This window comes from Trichechus manatus, unplaced genomic scaffold (assembly GCF_000243295.1).
Source record: "Trichechus manatus latirostris isolate Lorelei unplaced genomic scaffold, TriManLat1.0 scaffold00001, whole genome shotgun sequence".
Lineage (NCBI taxonomy): Eukaryota > Metazoa > Chordata > Mammalia > Sirenia > Trichechidae > Trichechus > Trichechus manatus.
Genome location: NW_004443937.1, coordinates 31,392,200 through 31,413,462, shown reverse-complemented (window position 1 = coordinate 31,413,462; position 21,263 = coordinate 31,392,200). Strand labels below are relative to the sequence as shown.

Sequence of the window (21,263 nt, the reverse complement as noted above, 5' to 3'; positions counted from 1 at the left end):
GGAGGCCCCTGAGGACTCTGAACTGCTGCTGATCTTCCTTTTCCTCTGCCTTCCTCCCCCCTGCTTCCCGACTCAGTTTTGCAATGTTTGCTAAACACAAGAGAGCTCCCTGTCCGTCCCTACCCCCATGGAGAGATAGTGATTCAGGATAGGCCAGAGACAGGCTGATGCCAGAAACTCAGGGAGGGCAGTGGGCAAGACAGAGAGCGAGCGGCTCTCAAGTGGGGTCCCTAGATGAACCCTGGCACCTCTGGAAAACTCTACAGCGAGGGCAAGGGTGTTTGTAGTTTGCTTCCCCTCTCTCCCGCCTACCCCCACAACACACACACACACACACACACACACACACACACACACGCAGCAGCCCTGACCTTGCCTATCCCTGGAGCCTGGGTCTGTGCTGCCCACACTTGTAGCATGAGCCTCCCAGGCTGCACCCAGCCTCCGACGTGGATGCCAAGGCCAGCGGGTTGCCCAGTTCCATCACTTCTGGCCCAAGATCTCTGGACCCAGATCATGTTGCTGCATGAGATGGGGAAGTAGAGGGCAAGGTGCCCTGCTCCTGCACAGGAGGGGAGCCCCAGCTCAGTATCTGGGGAGACAGCACTGTCCAGCGGGGGGAGGAGCCCTGCTGCGCCTCAGCAGCCCCACCTCTGGCCCAGAATTAAATTATAACCCGGAAGGTCAGGAAGGTGGGCAGAGGAAGCTTGGTCCTGACGCCCTGACCTGCTCCGCCCTCCCTGCCCTGCTCTCGCACATTGCCATCCTTTCACGCCATTCCCAGGTAGACGAGGCACACACTTACCTGACATGTCCATTCTCACCCTATGAAGAGGTTCTGGAGAACAATCCTTTTTCTTCCCTGAAAATAGCCTGTTGAATTCTATTTCTCAGCCCCAAAGAATGGCAGCTAGGAGCATGTCCACACCTCTGACAGTCCCATCAACCAGTTGCCCAGAACCTATTTCCTGAGATGCCAGCTGCCCTGTAGAGTGTCTGTCCTGCGTGGGGGGTGAGGGATGGGGAGGGGATCACAGCCTTCTCTGCCTCAGACTCTGACCTCCACTGCTGGACACAGGACTGGACACGCGCAGGGCTCAGAAAGCTCTTGCTGGGGTTTAACCAGTTCCTTTGGGGACAGTCTGTGAGGCGGAAGGGGGCAAGTTGGAATGTGATGCCAGATTGGAAGGGCAAAGAGAGGCCAGGATTCACTGTCTCCTCTGCAACCTCCCCTCCTGAACACATGCTTGCCACTACCATGCACAGCCTGTGTAGATGGAGACCCATCGTACTTTGCAGAGACTCTCCACGCTCACCCAGTACCCTGCCAACAGTAGGTGCATAATAAATGGGGTGGGCTCAGGTAAAGACAGGAGTCACTCTGTCAAGAGGCACACCAAGTCCCAGAGCGGCTCTTGGCGGGGTGGGATTGGGGTAGACTCCTTCCACCAGGCTCTCAACAACTCCTGCCCCGCCCCCACCATAGGATCATCGATGGTGTGACCTACCCAGGGAACATCAAGGAGAAGGCTGCAGCCCAGGAGCAGTACAGCACGGCCGTGGCCAAGGGCCGGACTGCTGGCCTGGTCAAGTGAGCCCAAGGGGGCTGTGGTGGGAGCCCTGGTCGGGGGGGCCAGGGTGAGGGCAGAAGATGCCCTTGCCTTCCAGCCCTTCAGTCCTACCCCCACCTCCCGTGGCCTTACCCCACCTGGCCTGGAGGAGCGTGTCTGATGCCCTACTTCCCCAGGGCCACTGGGAGAAAGATGGAGCAGTTCCAGGTGTCAGTCAGCTTGGCCGCAGCTGCCAAAATCACCTTCGAGCTGGTGTATGAGGAGCTGCTCAAAAGGCAACTGGGGGTGTACGAGCTGCTGCTCAAAGTCCGGCCCCAGCAGCTGGTCATGCGCCTGCAGGTACCTGGCATTGCTTCTTCCCAGGAGCCCACGCTGATGGTCCCCTCCCCATCCCTCCTTCCCACTGTGCCTCACCCAGGCTCCTGGCTGATCCAGTGGCCCATGCCTTCCTCCAGATGGACATTCACATCTTCGAGCCGCAGGGCATCAGCTTCCTAGAGACGGAGAGCACCTTCATGACCAAACAGCTGGCAGAAGCCCTCACCACTTCGCAGAACAAGACCAAGGTGGGCCTGCCATGGTCTGCGGGGTGGGACTTCCAGGAGCCAGTCTTCAGTCCAGGCAGTGAGCCTAGATTTCTAGGGAGCAGGACAACTGGGCCTGTTCTTTGAGCTGGAGGGACCTCTGAAGTCTCTGACCATGCTGTCATTTGGCAGATGGGCAGGGCAAGGCCTAGAGGAGGCTGATGGGTGCTGGTGTGAACCCTGAGCTCTGTGGGGGAAGAACTTGGACAGTAGAGTTGTGAGAGAGTCCTGGGCCAGGTGGAGAGGAGGAGATGGCTGGATTATACAAGTCCTGAGTCCAGCCTCTGCTTGCACAGTCCCAGCAACAGGGGTTCACTCTCAAAACAGCCCATTCCCACACAGAGGCCATCCATCTGACCGCTCAGCCTGAGAATATTGACCAAGGCCTTCATCCTGGAATTCTCACTTCCCGATATACCAATGGGGCAGGTATTGCTGGGATGGCCTCAGTGCCCCTCCCAACCTCAGCCCTGCTTGTTCCTCCAGGCTCACATCCAGTTCAAGCCGTCGCTCACCCAGCAGCAAAAGTCTCCAGGGCAGCAGGACACGGTCTTGGACGGCAACTTTATTGTCCGCTATGATGTGGACCGGGCCCTCTCAGGGGGCTCCATTCAGGTGGGTGGGCTCCAGGTGAGAGCAGGCCAACCCGGAAATCCATCCACCCTCAAGAGCCTGAGCTTGGGTGTTTCAGAAGAGGCAAACTAACAACCCCTGCTTGCCAGTGTGCACGAGGGGCCAGCACAGACCGAAAACAAGCAGCTTGGTTGAGTTGCCCATGAAAGGTTTGTCTCTGTTGAAGAATTTCTCTGCAGGTTTTCACTCTGCCTTTGCTGCCAAGAGGCTCACAGCTCAGCTTTATGTTCAACTGCAGTAGCTTCTCTTACCCAAGCTTCTGGCATGGTTATGCCTCCCCTGTACTCCTTGTCTTTGCAGTCTTTCCTCCCATTTGGTGGCTTTCAGTTTTATTATGTCTGGACCTTTTAGTATAAGCCCCCTCAGATACTACAACATGTAGGCGATAAAATGGGGGAGAATTCCAGTGGGCCATGCACGACCAGGGAGGGCTTCCTATGAGAGCGGCTAGACTGAGCACAGAAAGAGGGCTTGGGATTTGAGGAGTTAACCATGGGATGGGGGATGAATGGCTCTGAGCACAGAAGGAGCCTAAGGACTTGGTGTCCTCAAGGTGGAGAAGGTGAGGAGACTGGATGTGCAGGGCAGGTGAGGCTGTGGCTCTGACCACCTGGTGCCACCTCAATCTGGCCACAGATCGAGAATGGCTACTTTGTGCACTACTTTGCCCCTGAGCGCCTGCCCACCATGCCCAAGAATGTGGTCTTCGTCATTGACAAGAGCGGCTCCATGAGTGGCAGGAAAATCCAGCAGGTGGGTCCCGGGGGCCAGGCCAGGACCCTGAGAACTACCGGGCCCCTCACGCCATCAGCCCCAGTCCAACAGGCGGCCCCTTCCTCCTCCATCTCCCTGGGTAGGAGCTTCAGGGACAGAGGTAGGCCAAAGTATGGGGCATCCTTGTCCCAGGGCATACACCCTTGTCCCCACCCCAGATAGGAGCCCAGGGATGCCAGCCCAAGGGCACATGAGCCCTCAGGGAAGCCCCGCTGAGCCACCTACCCTAGCCTGTCTCCCCTCTCCATGACCAGACCCGGGAAGCCCTGATCAAGATCCTGGACGACCTCCGCCCCAAAGACCAGTTCAACCTCGTCGTCTTCAGCAGGGCGTCAACCCAGTGGAAGCCATCACTGGTGCCAGCCTCGGCCAAGAACGTGAAGGAGGCCAAGAGCTACGCTGCCAGCATCCAGGCCCTGGGAGGTGAGTGCCTCTGCAGCCCTGCCAGTGGGGGCTTCCAGGGCTGGGGGCCACCTTGAGAGTGTATGCCCTTCAGGGACCAACATCAACAATGCAATGATGACGGCCGTGGAGCTGCTGGACAACAGCAACAGGCAGGAGCTGCTGCCCGCCGGAGGAGTCTCCCTTATCATCCTGCTAACCGATGGCAACCCTACTGAGGGTGAGTGTCCCGCCCAGGGGAGCCAGCGGGGCCCACCCTAGTGTGTTGTGGGACCTAGGGTGGGGGTGGACAGTCTGAGCGAATCACTGTTTTCACATCCCCTTCCCGAACCCGTGGGTCCAGGGGAGACCAACCCTGCAAAGATCCAGAAGAACGTGCGGGAAGCCATAGATGGCCAGTACAGCCTCTTCTGCCTGGGCTTCGGCTTTGACGTCAGCTACACCTTCCTGGAGAAGCTGGCGCTGGACAATCGCGGCCTGGCTCGGCGCATCTACGAGGACTCGGACTCCGCCTTGCAGCTCCAGGTGCCAGCGTGCCCCCTGAGTGGAGGAGGGCACAGGGAGGCTGGGCAGACCCCAGCCTGGCTTTCGTGACACCCCACCCCCTACCCTGCAGGACTTCTACCAGGGGGTGGCCAACCCATTGCTGACTGGGGTGAACTTTGAGTACCTGAGCAATGCCGTGGAGAAGGTCACGCGGGAAAACTTCCCTGTCTTCTTCAAGGGCTCAGAGATGGTGGTGGCCGGGAAGCTCTGCGACCAGAGCCCTGATGTACTTTCAGCCAAAGTCAGCGGGCGGGTGGTGAGTACGACCAGCCAGTCTCGAGTGGAAGGGCAGCTAGGGCAAGGGGAAGGCTCCACCTTTGCAGCCAAAGGAACTGGGTTCAGATCCCAGCCCCACCGAGCTCCAGCTGATTGACCTTGGGCAAGTTGCAGAATGCCCTGGGCCTCGGATTTCCCCTTCAGCACTTGGGGATGACAGCCATCCCCACCTCATGGGTTCGTAGTAGAGGTTCAGTGAAATAATACAGTGAGGCTCATGAGAACACCTGTGCTGTGCCCAGCACGTGGGAGGCACTCAGCAGTCCATACATGATGTTGCTGCCTGTGGTGACTGTGAGCACAGGTGACAGCAAGGACTCCTGTTATCCCTCCCATCCTCACACCAGCCCTCTGAGGTTTTAGTCAGGCAGGATGGCTGCTCTCATTTCACAGATAACCAGACCGAGCTCCAGACAGGGCAGGCAACTGGCCCCAGGCCCCACTGCATTTGGGTTGAGAGCCTGGCTCCCCCACGTGGTGCCCTCTCTGTGCCCATTCTGCCCATCCTCTGTGACACAGGATCTCTGCCTGCGTCGCCTCCTTCCAGGGAGTCCCTCTCATTCCTCAAAGAGAAGCTGAGCACCTACTAGGTGCAGATCCTTCTCTAGGCCCTGGGGATACAGCAGTGAACAAGGCAGACCCAAGGCAGACATATCATTACACAAACAAGGAGCTGCAGGCCAGGATGCACCTGCCAGAGGATTAACCCAGGGATGCAGGAGGGCAGCACCAGGGGCTCCAGCCGGGTCTGGAGTTCAGGAAGGGCTTTCTGGAGGAGGCCGAGCTGGGGCAGAGGGATGAGCAGGAGGTGTATAGAGCCGGTGGTGGCGTGAGGTAGGAATGTTCTGGGCCAGGGTGGCAGGAGGGCAGCATGTGTGGGGAGAATGGCAGTAGGCCTGGGACACGGTCCTGGGAGAGGTAGCCACATTTCACAACAGTCAGTGCAGGCCCAGCCCACCCTCTTCAAACCCAGTTCTGCCACTTCCCAGAGGTGAGACCTTGGGTGAGTCACTTAATCTCCCCCTGCCTCAATTTTCTCCTTCGTAAAAATGGGACTGAGTCACCATACTCACCTAGTAAGGCTACTGTGGGGATTACAGCTGGCCCAGTGTAAGCACTCCGTAATTGTTAGCTGCTGATGCTGTCCTGGAGGCCAGGAGTCCCCAGAGTGTGGAACCCAAGGTGATTCAGGGTAGCTCACAAACAAACATGTCTTTGTTTTAGTAGTTCTCCGTTCGTTTTAATGTGCCCTCTAAAAAATATTACTCAAACCCGAGACCTAAGATTTCATAGCTATTATTGCTTGGGACAAGACCAAGTAAAAACATTAGTCTATTTAAAGTTCATTTAAGAAAAAAACATCAAGTAAATAGCTGTGTGTGCGGGTAGGACAGAATTCATGCAGGCGGCCTGAGGGACAGAGCTTTGGGAACCACGGCTCTGGGTGAGGATCAGAGCAGGCCGCTCAAGCAGGGTCTTTGGTCAATGTTGTAGAAGGTCTCTTGGCTGTTGTGGGAAACTGTGGTGGGAGAGGGCTGGGTTCTTCCACCCAGGGCCGGATGTCGTCTCCCAGGCTGTGAGCTGTGTAAGCCTGAGACCACAGCCCCTCCCCAGGGAAGGCAGCAATCAGTCCACACAGAGCATGGGCACCTTCCTCCCCGTCACCGTAGGACAGTACAGAGCCCAGCAGAGGGGCTGGCTTGTTGGGGTGGGCAGGGCCCTGAACCTGGAGCCAGGACGCCTGAGTTCTCTTCTCAGTTCTGCCACTGACCCTTCCCTTCTCTGTCCCCAGTTTCCCCATCTTTGGGGTGAGGGTGGGCTGTATCTGGAGACCCTTTCTGCTCCACACTGCACTTGCCAGTCCTTCCTGCTGTTTCTGCACTGGCCTGGGGCTTCAGATTCTATCCTCACTTCCCTTTCTCCCTAAGGGGCTGCCAGGCCTCACTCCTGTTTCCGCACCAGCCTTGCTGCACCCAGGATAGGGTACTACCTGTTATCTGCTCCTCCTCTCATCCTTGGAGGTTCTGTGACTGAGCCCCTTGGATCCCCAAACTCCTTCCTGACCCCCTCACTCTACTCAAAGGAAATGCGGTCCTTGCAGCCAGCGTCTGGGACCTGCCCCAGCTCCAACCAGGTTTCTCATGGAGGTGGTTGGAAGTGCCAGGCCAGGTGCAGAGAGATGCCAGGCCCTCACTGCTCCTGCCCTGCCTGGGTCCTTCTCTCCAGCACAAGCAGAATTTCATCTTCCAAACGGAATCCAACGTGACTGAGCAGGAGGAGGGGTTCCGGAGCCCCAAGTACATCTTCCACAACTTCATGGAGAGACTCTGGGCATACCTGACCATCCAGCAACTGCTGGAGCAAATGTGAGTGGCCTGGACGCCCAGGGGCAGCTGGGCTGGCCACACTCGGCATCAGCATCTGCCAAGCTTTTTGCTGGTAGGGTGGGCACTGGCTGGCATGGGACATTACCTAGGCTTGGAGAGGAAGGTCTTGGTGTCATGTCTGAGCCCCGTATTCTCCCAGGGAGACCCTCCCAGAAGGGGCCAGAAGGGAGGGGACGTGTTCAGGCCTCTGGGGACCTGCTGAGCTCTAGTATTCTCAACCTGCAGTGTTTCTGCATCAGCCACTGAGAGGCCGGCCCTCAAGAACCAAGCTCTGAGCTTGTCACTCAACTACAGCTTTGTCACACCTCTCACGTCTATGGTGGTCACAAAACCTGAAGGCCAAGAACAGTCTCAAGTTGCTGAGAAGCCCAAGGAAGATGGTAGGTGTGGGACTGGTGCCCCCAGCTTCCTAGGCAGCAGAGCTCCTCAGTAGCACCCTCCCGAACCATTCCCCTGCATCCCGACAGAGACCCCAATCCTGCCACCCACAGACTCCCAGGAGGGGACAGAGCCCTGGGAGACTTGACCTATTTCATTGATGAGGAAACTGAGGCCAGGGCTTCTGGCTCCCCTAATTCACTGCACCTATGTTGTTCTGGGGTTGGGAATTAAGATTAAACATAAGCACCTCAAATTGATCAAAACCACCCCCAAGCGTTTCTCTCTCTCTCTCTCCCTCTCTGTCTCTCTGTCTCTCATTTTACCCAGAAAACAAACATACGAATGTCTAATCAGGATATGGTAAGGGCCTGACATCCTCAATGGCTGGCCTGGGTGATGGTCCGCTTACACACGGCCTAGTGCACCAGCCCCACAAGGTTGCTGGTGAGGACCTGGATCCTCAAAGAGCCTGACTCTGTGGTTCCCTCTGCCATGAGGGACATCGTCTGTCCAAGTGCACCGGTGTCTCCAGTCACCTCTTTGTTCAAATTTTGGCTGGCACTCCTCTGTCTCAGGCACTGTCCCGGACAGTAGAGACACAATCCGTGGCCAGCTGGGGGCCCCAGAAAGGTAGATCCAAGACGCAAACCCAGGTCTCTTTGATTTCCAGCTCACACTACCTCCAGAGTTCAGACCAGAGGAAATGGATGGCTTAGATTAGCAGGTAGCTACGAAGGAGAGGGGAGGGGAGGGAAACTTGACCCCAGCCACAGGCTGGGCTGGCCCCTGGCTGTGGAAGGGGAGTGACTTGCCTGGCTTACTTGGCTAGCTGGTGGCAGGGCTGAGACTCAAGTCCTGGTATGTCTGATTAGGAGGCAGTCTTGCAAATGCTCGCTTTACTGGAAGAAGAGGAATGGCAAGACCAGGTAGTGTGAGGGGCACCGCTAGGGGGGAGGCATGGCATCCCAGGGAGGAGAAATTCTAGAGGGGTCCAGTGTTGCAGCCTTAATGTTCTCCCAGCTGCTACGGGGGTCTCCCAGGGTGGCAGGGTGTGGGGAGGGGAGCCAGAGCCCTGTCTGTGGGGACCCATGGCATTGCATGAGAGAAGACTCTGCTGGTGTCAATTTTTCCTAAAGCTGGAGATTCCAAGAGATACATGAAAATCCAGACGGCCCAGTTCCATGATCGTCCTCCTATTTCTCCTCCTACGTTCCACCTTCAGAACTTCGGCAATCAGAACCGGGAGTCACTACCAGACTTGTCATTGCGTAAGCCACTTTGTGACCCTCTAGGGATCTCAGTTTCTTCATGATAATAGAACCTGCCCCAAAGAGTTGGATTTGATAAAGCACCAAGTAAGTCGGATTTGATAAAGCACCAGGTTAAGTCCCTCAAGCTTGGTGCTTTATCAAGGGCTTGGCACAGACCAGCGAGAGCTTCTAGGGGTGGGTGGGTGTGACATTAAGTAATAGAGGTTAAGTTTAATGCAAAATCTTCTCCTGAAGGAGAGTCCGGTGGAGAGAGGAGAGCAGGGGCAGGGCTTGGTGGGGAGAGTAGCATTTCCTGAGGAGGCTACTCTCACCTTCATCACTTTCCACTAATCACTCGTTTGCCTTAACCTCAGTACTTTATTTCCTTAGATATGAGCTCTCCTAGCTACTTTAGTTGTCCCTGGAGTCGTAGGTTGTCAGACCACAAGCCCTGACAGAGTAGCCTCTCCCATCTCCTTTGTTCAGAGCAGGAGGAGGCCAGCCAAGATTGCTCACCATGGGGCTCGTTGGACCATTGTCAGCTCCCTCCTTCCCTTCTGTCTTGTGGCACCTCTGTGCCACCGAGATTAAGGACACTGGCTCAGAGAAGTCTTTCTTCCTCAGCCCCATCAGGCTTCTGGTCCCCAAGGCTGGACTTCATGAATCCTTTAATTTTCACTCAGTTGGGTTCATTACATCCTGGGTTCATTACATTCATGATGAAAAGGAAGACTTCCTCCATTCACAAAGCCAAAACTGGTCTCCCGAGCTGTTTCTGATCCCCCAATCTGGACTCAACCAGCCTGGACCCTGTCTCCTCAGTGTTTTCCCTAGTAGCAGGCTCTCCTTTTGGAAATCTCCACCTGCAAAGGCTCTTCTAGGTTGCGTGTTGTGGGGCAGGGGTTGTGGGGGAAGGGCTTGGTGGATGGCAGTGTTTGCTGGAGGTGTGCTGATCGCTCTGATCAGCCTTCTCTCTTTCTGTTTCTGGTTATTCCTGCACTAATGTCTGTTTTGTTGCTATTAACCTCTTCAGTTTCTGATCGACAAGTGTTTCGTGATGTGGATGTAACAATTAAACCAGACGAGAGCCCCTGGAGTAACTTCTTGCCCTATAACAGGGAGACCCTGGGAAGGGAGAGCCCTGCAGATCTCTACGAACCTGTCACATAGGTTTCTCCATGTTGAAGTGGAGAGGGAGCCTCCACCACACCCACCCACTACTCCATTCTCCTCCCCTACACCCCGGGAAAGGGCTGCCTAAACCCAGACTTTTTTTTTTTTTTTTTCCAGAAACAGTCACAACAGCCCCAATCCCAGGTGAGTTGCCAGCCCCCCTCAGCACCCTGCCCCATCCTTGACCCCTAGCCTACTCAACCTGCCCCAGGACCCTTGCACCTGCTCTCCCAGCCTCTATCCAGGCTCCTCATGTCATCCTGCCGCTGCCTGGGCAGAGCGTGGACCGGCTCTGTGTGGACATTAGGCACTCTCAGGGGACAATGAATCTGCTCTTGGACCCTCACCAAGGTGAGAGATGTATACACAACCGTCCACCCATGCCATGCCCACCAACTTACCTGCCCGCAGAGACACACGTGTGCAGGCCTCGTCCACAGGCCTGTCACAGAGCACAGACCATGTTCTCCCATTCATGCCCTTGTGCACCAACACATCCACCCTACAGACCTTTCCCTGAGTGCCACACCTGCAGGTCTGGGCGGCCTGGGCACTCTGGGATCACTGTTTACCCAGGCATGGGCTTGGCCCCAGGCACTCCGTACTCTGGAACGGGCAGACCCAGGTGCGCATAAGCTCAGTGGCCAGTGGTCAGTGCCCAGAGTGAGCACAGAGGGGGAGGCAGGAACTGCCTGAGGGTCAGGGGAGCCAGACAAAGTCACACAGGAGTGGCTGGGCCTCGGCAGGCAAGCAGGAGTCCGCTAGGCAGAGGAAGGGTCAGGATATTACAGATGGAGGAATTAGCACCTGGAGAAGCACAGAGACCCAAAAGATGCTAGTGGGACTGTAGAGGGTGAAGGAGGGGTATGGTGGTAGGAGGTAGACATGCTGCCAGGTCCCTGAGAAGGGCCTCCCTGTTTTAGCTGAGGTGGCTGGACAGTAGTAGGTGCACACACACACTCAGGGATGCTCTCATACACACCTGCAAAGGCACTCAGAGCCATCGAAACTTACAGCTCCTTTGTACCTCTTAGACACCACATGGTTTCCCACCTAATCACGCCAGGCCCCAAAGTCTGTTTGCTCCCTGAGGGCAGAGACCACTGATTTTCCCTCTCATTCTTGGCCATTGAGAGAAGACCTCCCTTCTCAGAGGTCTTGTTCTGAGGGGGAGGCCTGAGAGTAGTCCCCACAGAGGATGTGGGGGCCCTTCCAAAGCCATATGGAAGCAAGAAATGAGTGAGACGATTATGGGAACCAGACCTCTGTGTGAGGGAATACTGAGGGGACGGTGCTCCAGATGGTGAGGATCCCTCCTGAGGAAGCGAGTTGGTGAAGAATGGTTCCTAGGGAACATAATCAGGGAGAATTTCCTGTTCTGGCCAGCGCCCATCCCTCGTGGGGACTATAGCTTTGCCTCTCTGGTCCTGGTCCTCTCAGGGGTTGAAGTGACTGGCCAGTTGGAGAAGACTCAGTTTTCATGGATTGAAGTGACCTTCAGGAACCCCCGGGTGCGGGTCCGTGTGTCCCCTGAACACGTGGTGGTGACTCGGAACCAAAGAAGCTCTGCTTACAAGTGGAAGGAAACGCTGTTCTCAGTGATGCCTGGGTAAGCCCCAGGCTGGGGTACTGGGCGGTGATCTCAGCCTGTGTTGCCTGCCCACACTGCTGACTCACGCATGGCTGGGCGGAGTTCTCTGCAATGGGCTGCACCACAGGAGGGGTAGAGAAGCAGGGAGCCCTGCTTGTACCCCTCCAGGTCTAGAGAGTACCAAGGGAAGATCTGGCTCCCCTCACACCTAACCCAGGTCACAGTCCCATCCAGGTGACAGTATGGCTTGGACCTAGCTCTGCTGCTAATCCTGGGTGACCCTGGACAGGCCACTTAGCCTCTCTGAGACTCATTTTCCTCACTAAAGACTAGGGATGATCATCCAGCCCTGACTCAGGGGCAGAGAGGAGGGCTCAGTGGGAGAATGGGTCGGGGAGTCCTTTGTCCATTAGATGGTGCAGTGCCTGCCAGGCACACTGTCAGAGACACTCTATACACAGTGAGGTAATAGAAACAATAATGAGAAGCTGGAAAGCACTGCTCATGGGAAAGGTTATTGTTGTTTTCCTTAGCCTATTTTGAAGCTCAGATGACAAGTCCATCTGGGTCAAATACTGGACAGCTGGAGGGTAATGGAGGTGGATGGCAGCCTCTTATGAGTGTGTGGCTGCCCGACTGTAGAGCCTTATAGAGGCAGCTCTCTGGCTGTAGAAGTCGCGAGGGTTCCTGGGAGAGGGACTGAAGATCTGGAACCTCTGTGGACAGTGCCCTCCTAGCCCCCAGCCTATGTCATAGCACATCTTTTCCTGAGCATGGAGGGCCTAGTCCAAGGCTGTCTCACCAAGCCCCTTGACAGAGACTCACTTCCATTTGACAAAGGAGTACCCATGCAGCAAATCCAAGTGGACTGTCTGAAACACTTCCCGATTTCATAAAAAAATCTTCCTAAAGTCTACTGTTATCTGAGGAATATATAAAGATCAATAGCATTTCTACATACTGGACATACAAACTGAAAAATGGAATAAAGAATTCCTATTAATTGTCCACATACTTTCTTGGTCTATGATGAGCTATAGACGATATATATGAAGAAAAATAAGCCACATCTTTCAGATTGAATCAAGGCAACAGGACAGTGTACATTTAGGGCAATTCCATTTAAAATAATCTCACAGTAACAGCAGGGTATTTTATTTGACGTGCTTAAAGAAGTCTAAAATTCATAAGAAAATGAAAAAAGGCAAGAATTTCCAAGATTATTTTAAGAAAAAAGGAGAGCATAGGATGAGGAAGGATTTGCCCTTCTAGACATTAAAGCACATTATAAAATGCTAGTCATCAAGAACATGGCACCAGCCTTAAAACAAAAGGGACAGAGTAGATGTATCAGAGAAACTTCCAAAATCATACAAAACTAGTAATATAATATGTTATTATATTATATTTCATATATTATATATAATAATATATATGATGGTTAAGGTTGTGTGTCAACTTGGCTGGGCCATGACTCCCAGTGGTTTGGCAGTTATGTAATGATGTAGTCATCCTCCATGATGTTAACTGATTTGATCAGCCAATCAATTGTAAGGAGAGTTTCCTCGGAGGTGTGGCCTGCATCCAATATATATATGATGTTCTGGCTTGCTCTGAATCCTGCATCAGACTCATCATCATCTGACCTCTGGTTCCTGGGACTTGAGCCAGGGACCTGCCATATTGCCTGCTGATCTTGGTATTTGTCAGCCTCCACAGCCTGTGAGCCAGCAGCCTGCTATCTTACCTACCAATCTTGGATTCATCAGCCTCCACAGCCCCTGAGCCAGCAGCCTGCCATCTGACCTGTCAATCTTGGGTTGGTTAGCCCCTGCAGCTACATGAGTCAGGAGAGCCTCCAGCCTGACGTCTGATCACGGACTTGAGACTTGCCAGCTTCTGCAACTGCGTGAGCCATTTCCTTGAGATAAATCTCTCTGTATCTATATATACACTTCACTGGTTTCGCTTCTGTACACAACCCAGCCTAAGACATTTGATCCCAAGAGTGGTTCTAGAGAAACAAAATCGTAAGGATGAGATTTCTGAATTGGTTCTCAAGTCTGACTAGTCTTAAAGACATTGATAGCTCTGCCTCCAGTAGTAAAGAGGGCTCTACTAATCCATGGCATGGGGTGGCAATATTAATATGCCAAACATCACCACTAGTAGATCAAGTATTGGTGAGAAGCAAGACTCTGGGTGAGTGCATGTTTGATACTTTTCTACAATTTGTCAGAATGAGAAGTATAAGGAAGCTGGCTGGTTGGTCCTTCTTTCACTAGACATAGTGTTGAAAGAAAGAGATGAGCTCAGGGCTTCAGAGTTACAGCTCAAGCGCTGCATGAAAGACCTCAAATTTGCCATTTGTGCCCTGAAAGAAAGCCTTATTTCGTGTATGGACAGAGCTGATATTGCCGAAAACCAAACCCAGAGTCTTATCGTGAGAGTGGCTGAATTACACCACCAACTGAATTCCAGCCTCAAAGGGTGTCTGAAGTTAAAGTGAGGGCGCTGATTGGGAAGAAATGGGTTCCTGAAACTAGGGATGGGGACATATGGGTAGATAGTGAGGAAGCTGGGGAAACTGAGCTCCTAAATTCTGTGGAATCACTCCTGCCAACGGAGCCAGCCCTCTTATGCTCATCTGAAGAGATCACTCCATTTTGTCTTCCAAGCCACCCTCCCCAGTAAAACCATTATCCCTTTCACCTGAGAAGGTGCTTGGGGTGTTGCCTAGGGCACCGCCTGAGGTAGATGCCTTACAAGACATTGCTGAATGTTCCCAGGACCCACTCCCACCACCTATTCTTGCTTCTAGACCTGTAACTAGAATTAAGTCCCAAAAGGTGAAGTTCAAAGTGTGACCCAGGATGAGGTATGCTACACTTCAAAAGAACTGCTTGACTTTTCTAATATGTACAAACAGAAACCTGGGGAATATGTGTGAGAATGGCTGTTAAGGGTGTGGGATAATTGTGCAAGGAACATAAAGTTGGATCAGTCTGAGTCTATTGATACAGGCCCACTAAGCACAGATTCTTCACTCAGTGTTTCAGCTCGAGAGGTTAGGAAGGGATCTAATAGTTTATTTGGTTGGTTTACTGATGCATGGATTATGCAGTGGCATACACTAAATCAAATTGAAGTACCACACCTGCCTTGGTATACTGTAGAAGAAAGTATCCAAAGGTTTAGTGAAATTGGCATGTTAGAGTGGATTTATCAGGTTAGGCCCACAGACCCACACATGGAGTGCCCAGAGGACACACCTTTTACCACAACGGTGAGGAACAAATTTGTGAAGGGAGTCCCAGCATCCTTGAAGACTGCTGTGGTCGCTATTTTATATAAGTCAGATTTGACAGTGGAACTGTACTAACTGAATTAAGACACCTAACTACAGTGGGGTTGACTGGACCCTGTGGTGGTAGGGACCAGGTGGTGGCACTCAATCGACAAAGACAAGGTGGGCATGGTTACCGTAATGGACAGTGGAGTGAAAGCAGTAATCAGAATAGTCTGTATCATATGGATTTATGGCATTAGCTTCTTAGTCATGGTATCCCTAGGAGTGAAGGAGATCGGAAATCTACTAAATATTTATTTGATCTATACAAGCGGAAGAATTCTAGATCAAGTGAGCAACAATCTAACTCAAATTGCAAGAATAGAGAGTCAGGGCCCCTCAATCAATTCCCAGACTTGAGGCAGTTTACAGACCCACAACTGCTTGAATGAAGGGAAGGCTGGATCCCCTTGAGGAAGGGCCCCACTACACTGTCAAAAAATTTATACTGCTAATCTTTCTTTCAGTCTTCCCCAAAGGGATCTAGGGCCTTTTACGAGATTGACAGTTCATTGGGGAAAAGAAAATAATCAGACTTTTGGGGGATTACTGGATACTGGCTTTGAACTGACAGTAATTCCAGGAGACCCAAGACGTCACTGTGGCCCACCAGTCAGAGTGAGGGCATATGGAGGTCAGATTATTAATGGAGTCTTAGATCAGGTTCATCTCACAGTGGGTCCAGTTTGTCTCTGAACCCATCCTGTAGTGATTTCCCCAGTTCCAGAATGCATCATTGGAATAGATATACTTAGCAACTGACAGAATCCCCACATTGGATCCCTGACAAGTGCAGTAAGGGCTATTGTGGTAAGAAAAGCCAAGCGGAAGCCATTAGAACTGCCCCTACCTAGGAAAATAGGAAACCAAAAGCAATACCATCTTCCTGGAGGGATTGCAGAGATTACTGCCACCATCAAGGACTTGAAGAATGCAGAGGTGGTGATTTGCACCACATCCCCAATCAACTCTCTTATTTGGCCTAGGCAGAAAACAGATGGATTTTGGAGAATGACAGTGGATTATCATAAACTTAACCAGGTGGTGACTCCTATTGCAGCTGCTGTTTCAGAACTGGTTTCATTGCTTGAGCAAATTAATACCTCGCCTGGTACCTGGTATCTAGCTAGTGATCTAGCTAATGCCTTTTTCTCCATACCTGTTTAGAAAGATCACCAGAAGCAGTTTGCTTTCAGCTGGCAAGGCCAGCAATATACTTTCACTGTCCAAACTCAGGGGTATATCCACCCTCCAGTCCTGTGTCATAATTTAGTCTGCAGGGATCTTGATCACCTTTCCCTTCCACAAGACGTCACACTGGTCCATTACATTGATGACATTATGCTGACTGGATGTAGAAAGGGAGAAATGTCAATGACTTTGGACTTATTGTTAAAACATTTACGTGCTAGAGGGTGGGAAATTAATCCGACAAAAATTCAGTCACCTTCCAACTTTCTAAGAGTCCAGTGGTTTGTGGCATGTCGAGATATTACTTCTAAAGTGAAGGAAAAGTTATTTTATCTGGCCCCTCCCACATCTAAACTGAGGCACAATGCCTGGTGGGCCTCTTTGGATTTTGGAGGCAACATATCCCTTATTTGGGTGTGCTACTCCAGTTTACTTATCAAGTGACTCAAAAAGATGCTAGTTTAGAGTGGGGCCCAGACCAAGAGGAGGTTCTGCAACAAGTTCAGGCTATCTTGCAAGCCACTCTGCCACTTGGACCATATAATCCAGCTGATCCAATGATGCTTGAAGTATCAATGTAGATAGGAATGTTGTTCTGAGTTTTTGGCAGGCTCCTATTGATAAATTAAAGTGCAGACCCTTAGGCTTTTGGAGCAAAGCCCTGCCATCCTCTGCAGATAACTACTCTTCTTTTGAGAAACAGGTTTTGGCTCATTACTGGGCCTTAGTAGAGACCGAATGGTTAACCCTCGGCCATCAAGTCACCATGCAGCCTGAGCTGCCCATCATGAAGTGGGTGTTGTCTGACCTATAGCGTCATAAAGTCAGATGTGCACAGTAGCACTCCATCATTAATTGGAAGTAGTATATACGAGATTGGGCCCAAGCAGGATGTGAAGGCATAAGTAAGTTGCGTGAGGAAGTGATCCAAATGCCCATGATCTCCACCCCTGTCACGTTATCTGCCCTCTCTCAGTCTGCACCTATGGACTCATGAGGTGCTTCTTATGATCAGTTAACTGAGGAAGAGAAAACTTGTGCCTAGTTTACGGATGATTATGCACGATATGCAGGCACCACTCAAAAGTGGACAGTGGCAGCACTACAGCCCCTTGCTGGGACCTCCCTGAAAGACAGTGGTGAAGGTAAATCCTCCCAATGGACATACCTTTGAGCAGTGTACCTGGTTGTTCATTTTGTTTGGAAGGAGAAATGTCCAGATGTGTGATTGTATACTGATTCATGGGCTGTGGCCGATAGTTTGGCTGGATGGTCAGGGACTTGGAAGGAACATAACTGGAAAACTGGTGACAAGAAAGTACGGGAAAAAGAAAATTGGTGATGAGGAGATTTATGGATAGACCTCTCCGAATGAGCCAAAGAAGTGAAGATATTTTTGTCTCATGTGAATGCTCACCAAAGGGTGACCTTGGCAGAAGAAGATTTTAACAATCAAGTGGATAGGATGACGTGTTCTGTGAAAACCAGTTATCCTCTTTCCCCAGCCACTTCTGTCATTGCCCAATAGGCTCGTGAACAAAGTGGCCGTGGTGGCAGGGATGGAGGTTATTCATGGGCTCAGCAACAGCAACATGGAGTTCCACTCACAAAAGCCAACTTGACTACAGCCACTGCTGAATACCCAATCTGCCAGCAGCAGAGACCAACACTGAGTCCCCAGTATGGCATCATTCCTGGATGTGATCAGCCAGCAACATGGCAGCAGGTTGCTTACATTGGACCACTGCCATCATAGAAAGGACAGAGTTTCATTCTTACTGGGATGGACACTTACTCTGGATATGGATTTACCTTCCCTGCACACAATGCTTCTGCCAAAACCACCATCTGTGGACTCACGGAATGCTTTATCCACCGTCATAGTATCCCACACAGCATCATCTTTGATCAAGGGACTCACTTCACAGCAGATGAAGTGTGGCAATGGGCCGATGCTCATGGAATTCACTGGTCTTACCATATTTCCCATTATCCTAAAGCAGCTGGCTTGATATAAATATGTAATGGGCTTCTAAAGACACAATTATGGCACCAGATAGGTGGCAACACTTTGCAGGGTTGGTGCAATGTTCTCCAGGGGGCTGTATATGCTTTAAACCCACTTCTAATATACCATACTCTTTCTCCCATAGCCAGGATTCATGATTCCAGGAATCAAGGGATGGAGATGGAAATGGCACCACTCACTATTACCCCTAGTAACCCACTCACAAACTATTTGCTTCCTACCCCACAACCCTATGCTTTGCAGGTCAAGAGGTCTTAGTTCCAAAGGGAGGAATGCTCCCACCCGGAGACACAACGTGACTTCCACTGAACTGGAAGTTAAGAATATCACCCGGCCACTTTGGGCTCCTCATGTCTCTGGATCAACAGGCAAAGAAGGAAATTACCATTTTGGCTGGTGTGATTGACTCTGACTACAAAGGGGAAATCAGATTGATGTTGCATAATGGAGGTAAAAAAGGAGTACGTCTGGAATACAGGAGACCCCTTAGGGCATCTCTTAGTACTACCAGGCCCTGTGATTAAAGTCAATGAAAAATACAGCAAGCCAATTCCAACATGATACTAATGGCCCATACCCTTCAGGAGTGAAGGTTTGGGCCACCCCACCAGACAGAACCACAACCAGATGATATACTTGCTGAGAGCAAAGGGAATACAGAATGGGTGATGGAAGAAGGTAGTTCTAAATATCAGTTAAGATCATATGACCATTTGTAGAAACAAGGACCATAACTGTTATGAGCATTTCTTCCTTGTACATGTACATCAAATATTTTTGTTTTCTTCACTCATATAAGATGTAACTGGTGCTAGTGTGCTTTCGGTTGTATGCATGTTAGTTGTATCATTCAGCTGCAAGTATGACTTTGTAATTGTCTTTATTTACAGATTGTGTATGGTTTAAGGAGATGTATACAGGTGTCACATTGACAAGGTGTAGACTGTGATGGTTAAGGTTGTGTATTAACTTGGCTGGGCCATGAGTCTCAGTGGTTTTATAGTTATGTAATGATGTAGTGTGGCAGTTATGTAATGATGTAGTCATCCTCTATGATGTGATCTGATGTGATCAGCCAATCAATTGTAAGAGGATTTTCCTCAGAGGTGTGGCCTGCATCCAATATATATATGGATGTTCTGGCAAAGCTAGCTGACTTGCTCTGGATCCTGCATCTGGCTCGTCATCATCTGACCTCCAGTTCTTGAGACTTGAGCCAGGGGCTTGCCGTATTGCCTGCTGATCTTGGAATTTGTCAGCCTCTGCAGCTTTTGAGCCAGTGGCCTGCTGTATGACCTGCCAATCTTGAATTCATCAGCCCCTGCAGCTGCGTGAGTCAGGAGAAGCCTCCAGTCTGTTGCCTGACACATGGTCTTGGGACTTGCAAGCCTCTACAACTGCCTGAACTTCCTTGAGATAAATCTCTCTGTATCTATATACACACTTCACTGGTTTTGCTTCTCTAGAGAAACCAACCTAAGACAATATATAATGTTATTGTATGATATAAAACTAACCACCACTATACTATATAACCATGCAACATAATATAACCATATAAAACTAATTAATGAGAAAAAAAATTTAAGAAAACAATAGGGATAGGAACTATTATTTTATAAATAATACTGGGATAAACAGATATCATTAAGTTAACTTTGGTCCTAGTTTACCAATGAGAAAAACTGAAGCCCAAAGATTTAACAAACTTCTCATGCAAGATCGCACTATGAATTCCTGAGAACAAGAGGGTCCCCTGGCCTCAGCCCACTCCAATGCTGAGGTTCTTGCCCAGATTCCATGCAGGCCTCCCATACCCGACTTTCCTGCTCAGGATGCTGGTTTCTTCCACAGCCTAAAGATGACCATGGACAAGACTGGTCTCCTGCTGCTCAGTGGTCCAGACAAAGTGACCATCGGCCTGTTGTCCTGGGAAGGCTCTGGAGCAGGCCTCAGGCTCCTTCTGCGGGATACTGACTGCTTTTCCAGCCACGTCAGTGGGACCCTTGGTATGCTACCCATGGCCTGGTCTCAGGACCTCCTCAGGGACCACCTCTGCCTGGGAAAAGGCAGTGCCACTTGGTCTCTGTGTGCTTCCCAGTCTCTCTGGTTTTTGCCCTCGCTGACCACCCTTTGTTTCTCAGGCCAGTTCTACCAGGACGTGGTCTGGAAGCCCCCAGAAGTGGAAGACAACAAGCGAATGCTGAGCGTTCAGGGGAATGACCACCTTGCCACCAGGTGATCCAGCAAAAGCCAGCCCACTGAGCCTGGCCAAGGAGGAGGGCTGGGAGGGTGGGAGCTGGGCTCAGCGGGCCCTCACCCCTCACCATCTGTACCGAGGAACTAGAAACAGTTGGGTGAAAGGGTGACTCCTCAGATGTGTCTGTCCTAACTCTCAGTGACCCCACAAAGGATGGTCAACTCAGACCCAAAGAAAACACACCTACCCAGAGATCATGGAGTGGATTAGGGCAATAGGAAACCCCCTGAACTCTGAGAGCCCTGAACCCTGCTGACCATACACAAAGAGGTCCCCTTCAGTAGCCCCCTGGGTGACGGGGCCTTGTCAGCATGTCTCAAGGGAATTCTAGAGGGGCCCCAGTGCTCCCTGCCCACCATGTCCCCATCCCTAGCTGTCCCTCTCTCTTCCCACCACACCTGAGATCTGCTAACTGCCTGCCTATCTGCCTCCCTGTGTATCTATCCCAGAGAGCTCAAGCTGGATTATCAAGAGAGGCCTCCAGGAGCACAGATTTCCTGCTGGTCTGTGGAGCTGTAGTTCAGAGGGGAGGAGCTGTGGGGCCCCCCCACACCACATTCTGCTCCACTGTGTACAGACGGTCACCACCCTGCCACCTGGCAGGAAGCAACATATGTATGCTGCTGTGACCACAGGGCCAGACGTGGAGCCTGAACTGCGATGGGGAAGAGGATTCCACCCGTTAGAAATAAAAAAAGGTGGGGCAAGCCAGAGAGTGGAGTGTCTCAGGTTCCATCCTTCTGAATCCCACGGCCTCAGAATCCCATCCTGACACTTCACACAGTGGAATCTTTGACAGTCAGCCCCTCAAGGGCCTGGGCCTAGTGGAGCTATGGTGAGCTTTCAGTCTGGCCTCTTCACTTTTC

General features: G+C 51.6%; 1 protein-coding gene across 1 annotated transcript in view; it reads left to right on the top strand.

Annotated features, from left to right (window-relative positions):
- ITIH4 (inter-alpha-trypsin inhibitor heavy chain 4) overlaps positions 1 to 20,916 on the top strand; it is a 23,305-nt gene extending 2,389 nt beyond the window's left edge. Inside the window, exons 3-18 of the mRNA XM_004368751.3 lie at positions 1,487 to 1,591; positions 1,748 to 1,910; positions 2,027 to 2,137; positions 2,642 to 2,770; positions 3,425 to 3,541; positions 3,817 to 3,985; positions 4,059 to 4,184; positions 4,308 to 4,489; positions 4,581 to 4,766; positions 7,013 to 7,152; positions 7,399 to 7,553; positions 10,170 to 10,328; positions 11,418 to 11,586; positions 19,992 to 20,146; positions 20,282 to 20,375; positions 20,847 to 20,916. Of these exons, the coding sequence (XP_004368808.1) occupies positions 1,487 to 1,591; positions 1,748 to 1,910; positions 2,027 to 2,137; positions 2,642 to 2,770; positions 3,425 to 3,541; positions 3,817 to 3,985; positions 4,059 to 4,184; positions 4,308 to 4,489; positions 4,581 to 4,766; positions 7,013 to 7,152; positions 7,399 to 7,553; positions 10,170 to 10,328; positions 11,418 to 11,586; positions 19,992 to 20,146; positions 20,282 to 20,375; positions 20,847 to 20,916 (2,230 nt within the window). The remainder of the gene's footprint in view (positions 1 to 1,486; positions 1,592 to 1,747; positions 1,911 to 2,026; positions 2,138 to 2,641; positions 2,771 to 3,424; positions 3,542 to 3,816; positions 3,986 to 4,058; positions 4,185 to 4,307; positions 4,490 to 4,580; positions 4,767 to 7,012; positions 7,153 to 7,398; positions 7,554 to 10,169; positions 10,329 to 11,417; positions 11,587 to 19,991; positions 20,147 to 20,281; positions 20,376 to 20,846) is intronic.
- Positions 20,917 to 21,263: the final 347 nt, after the last annotated feature.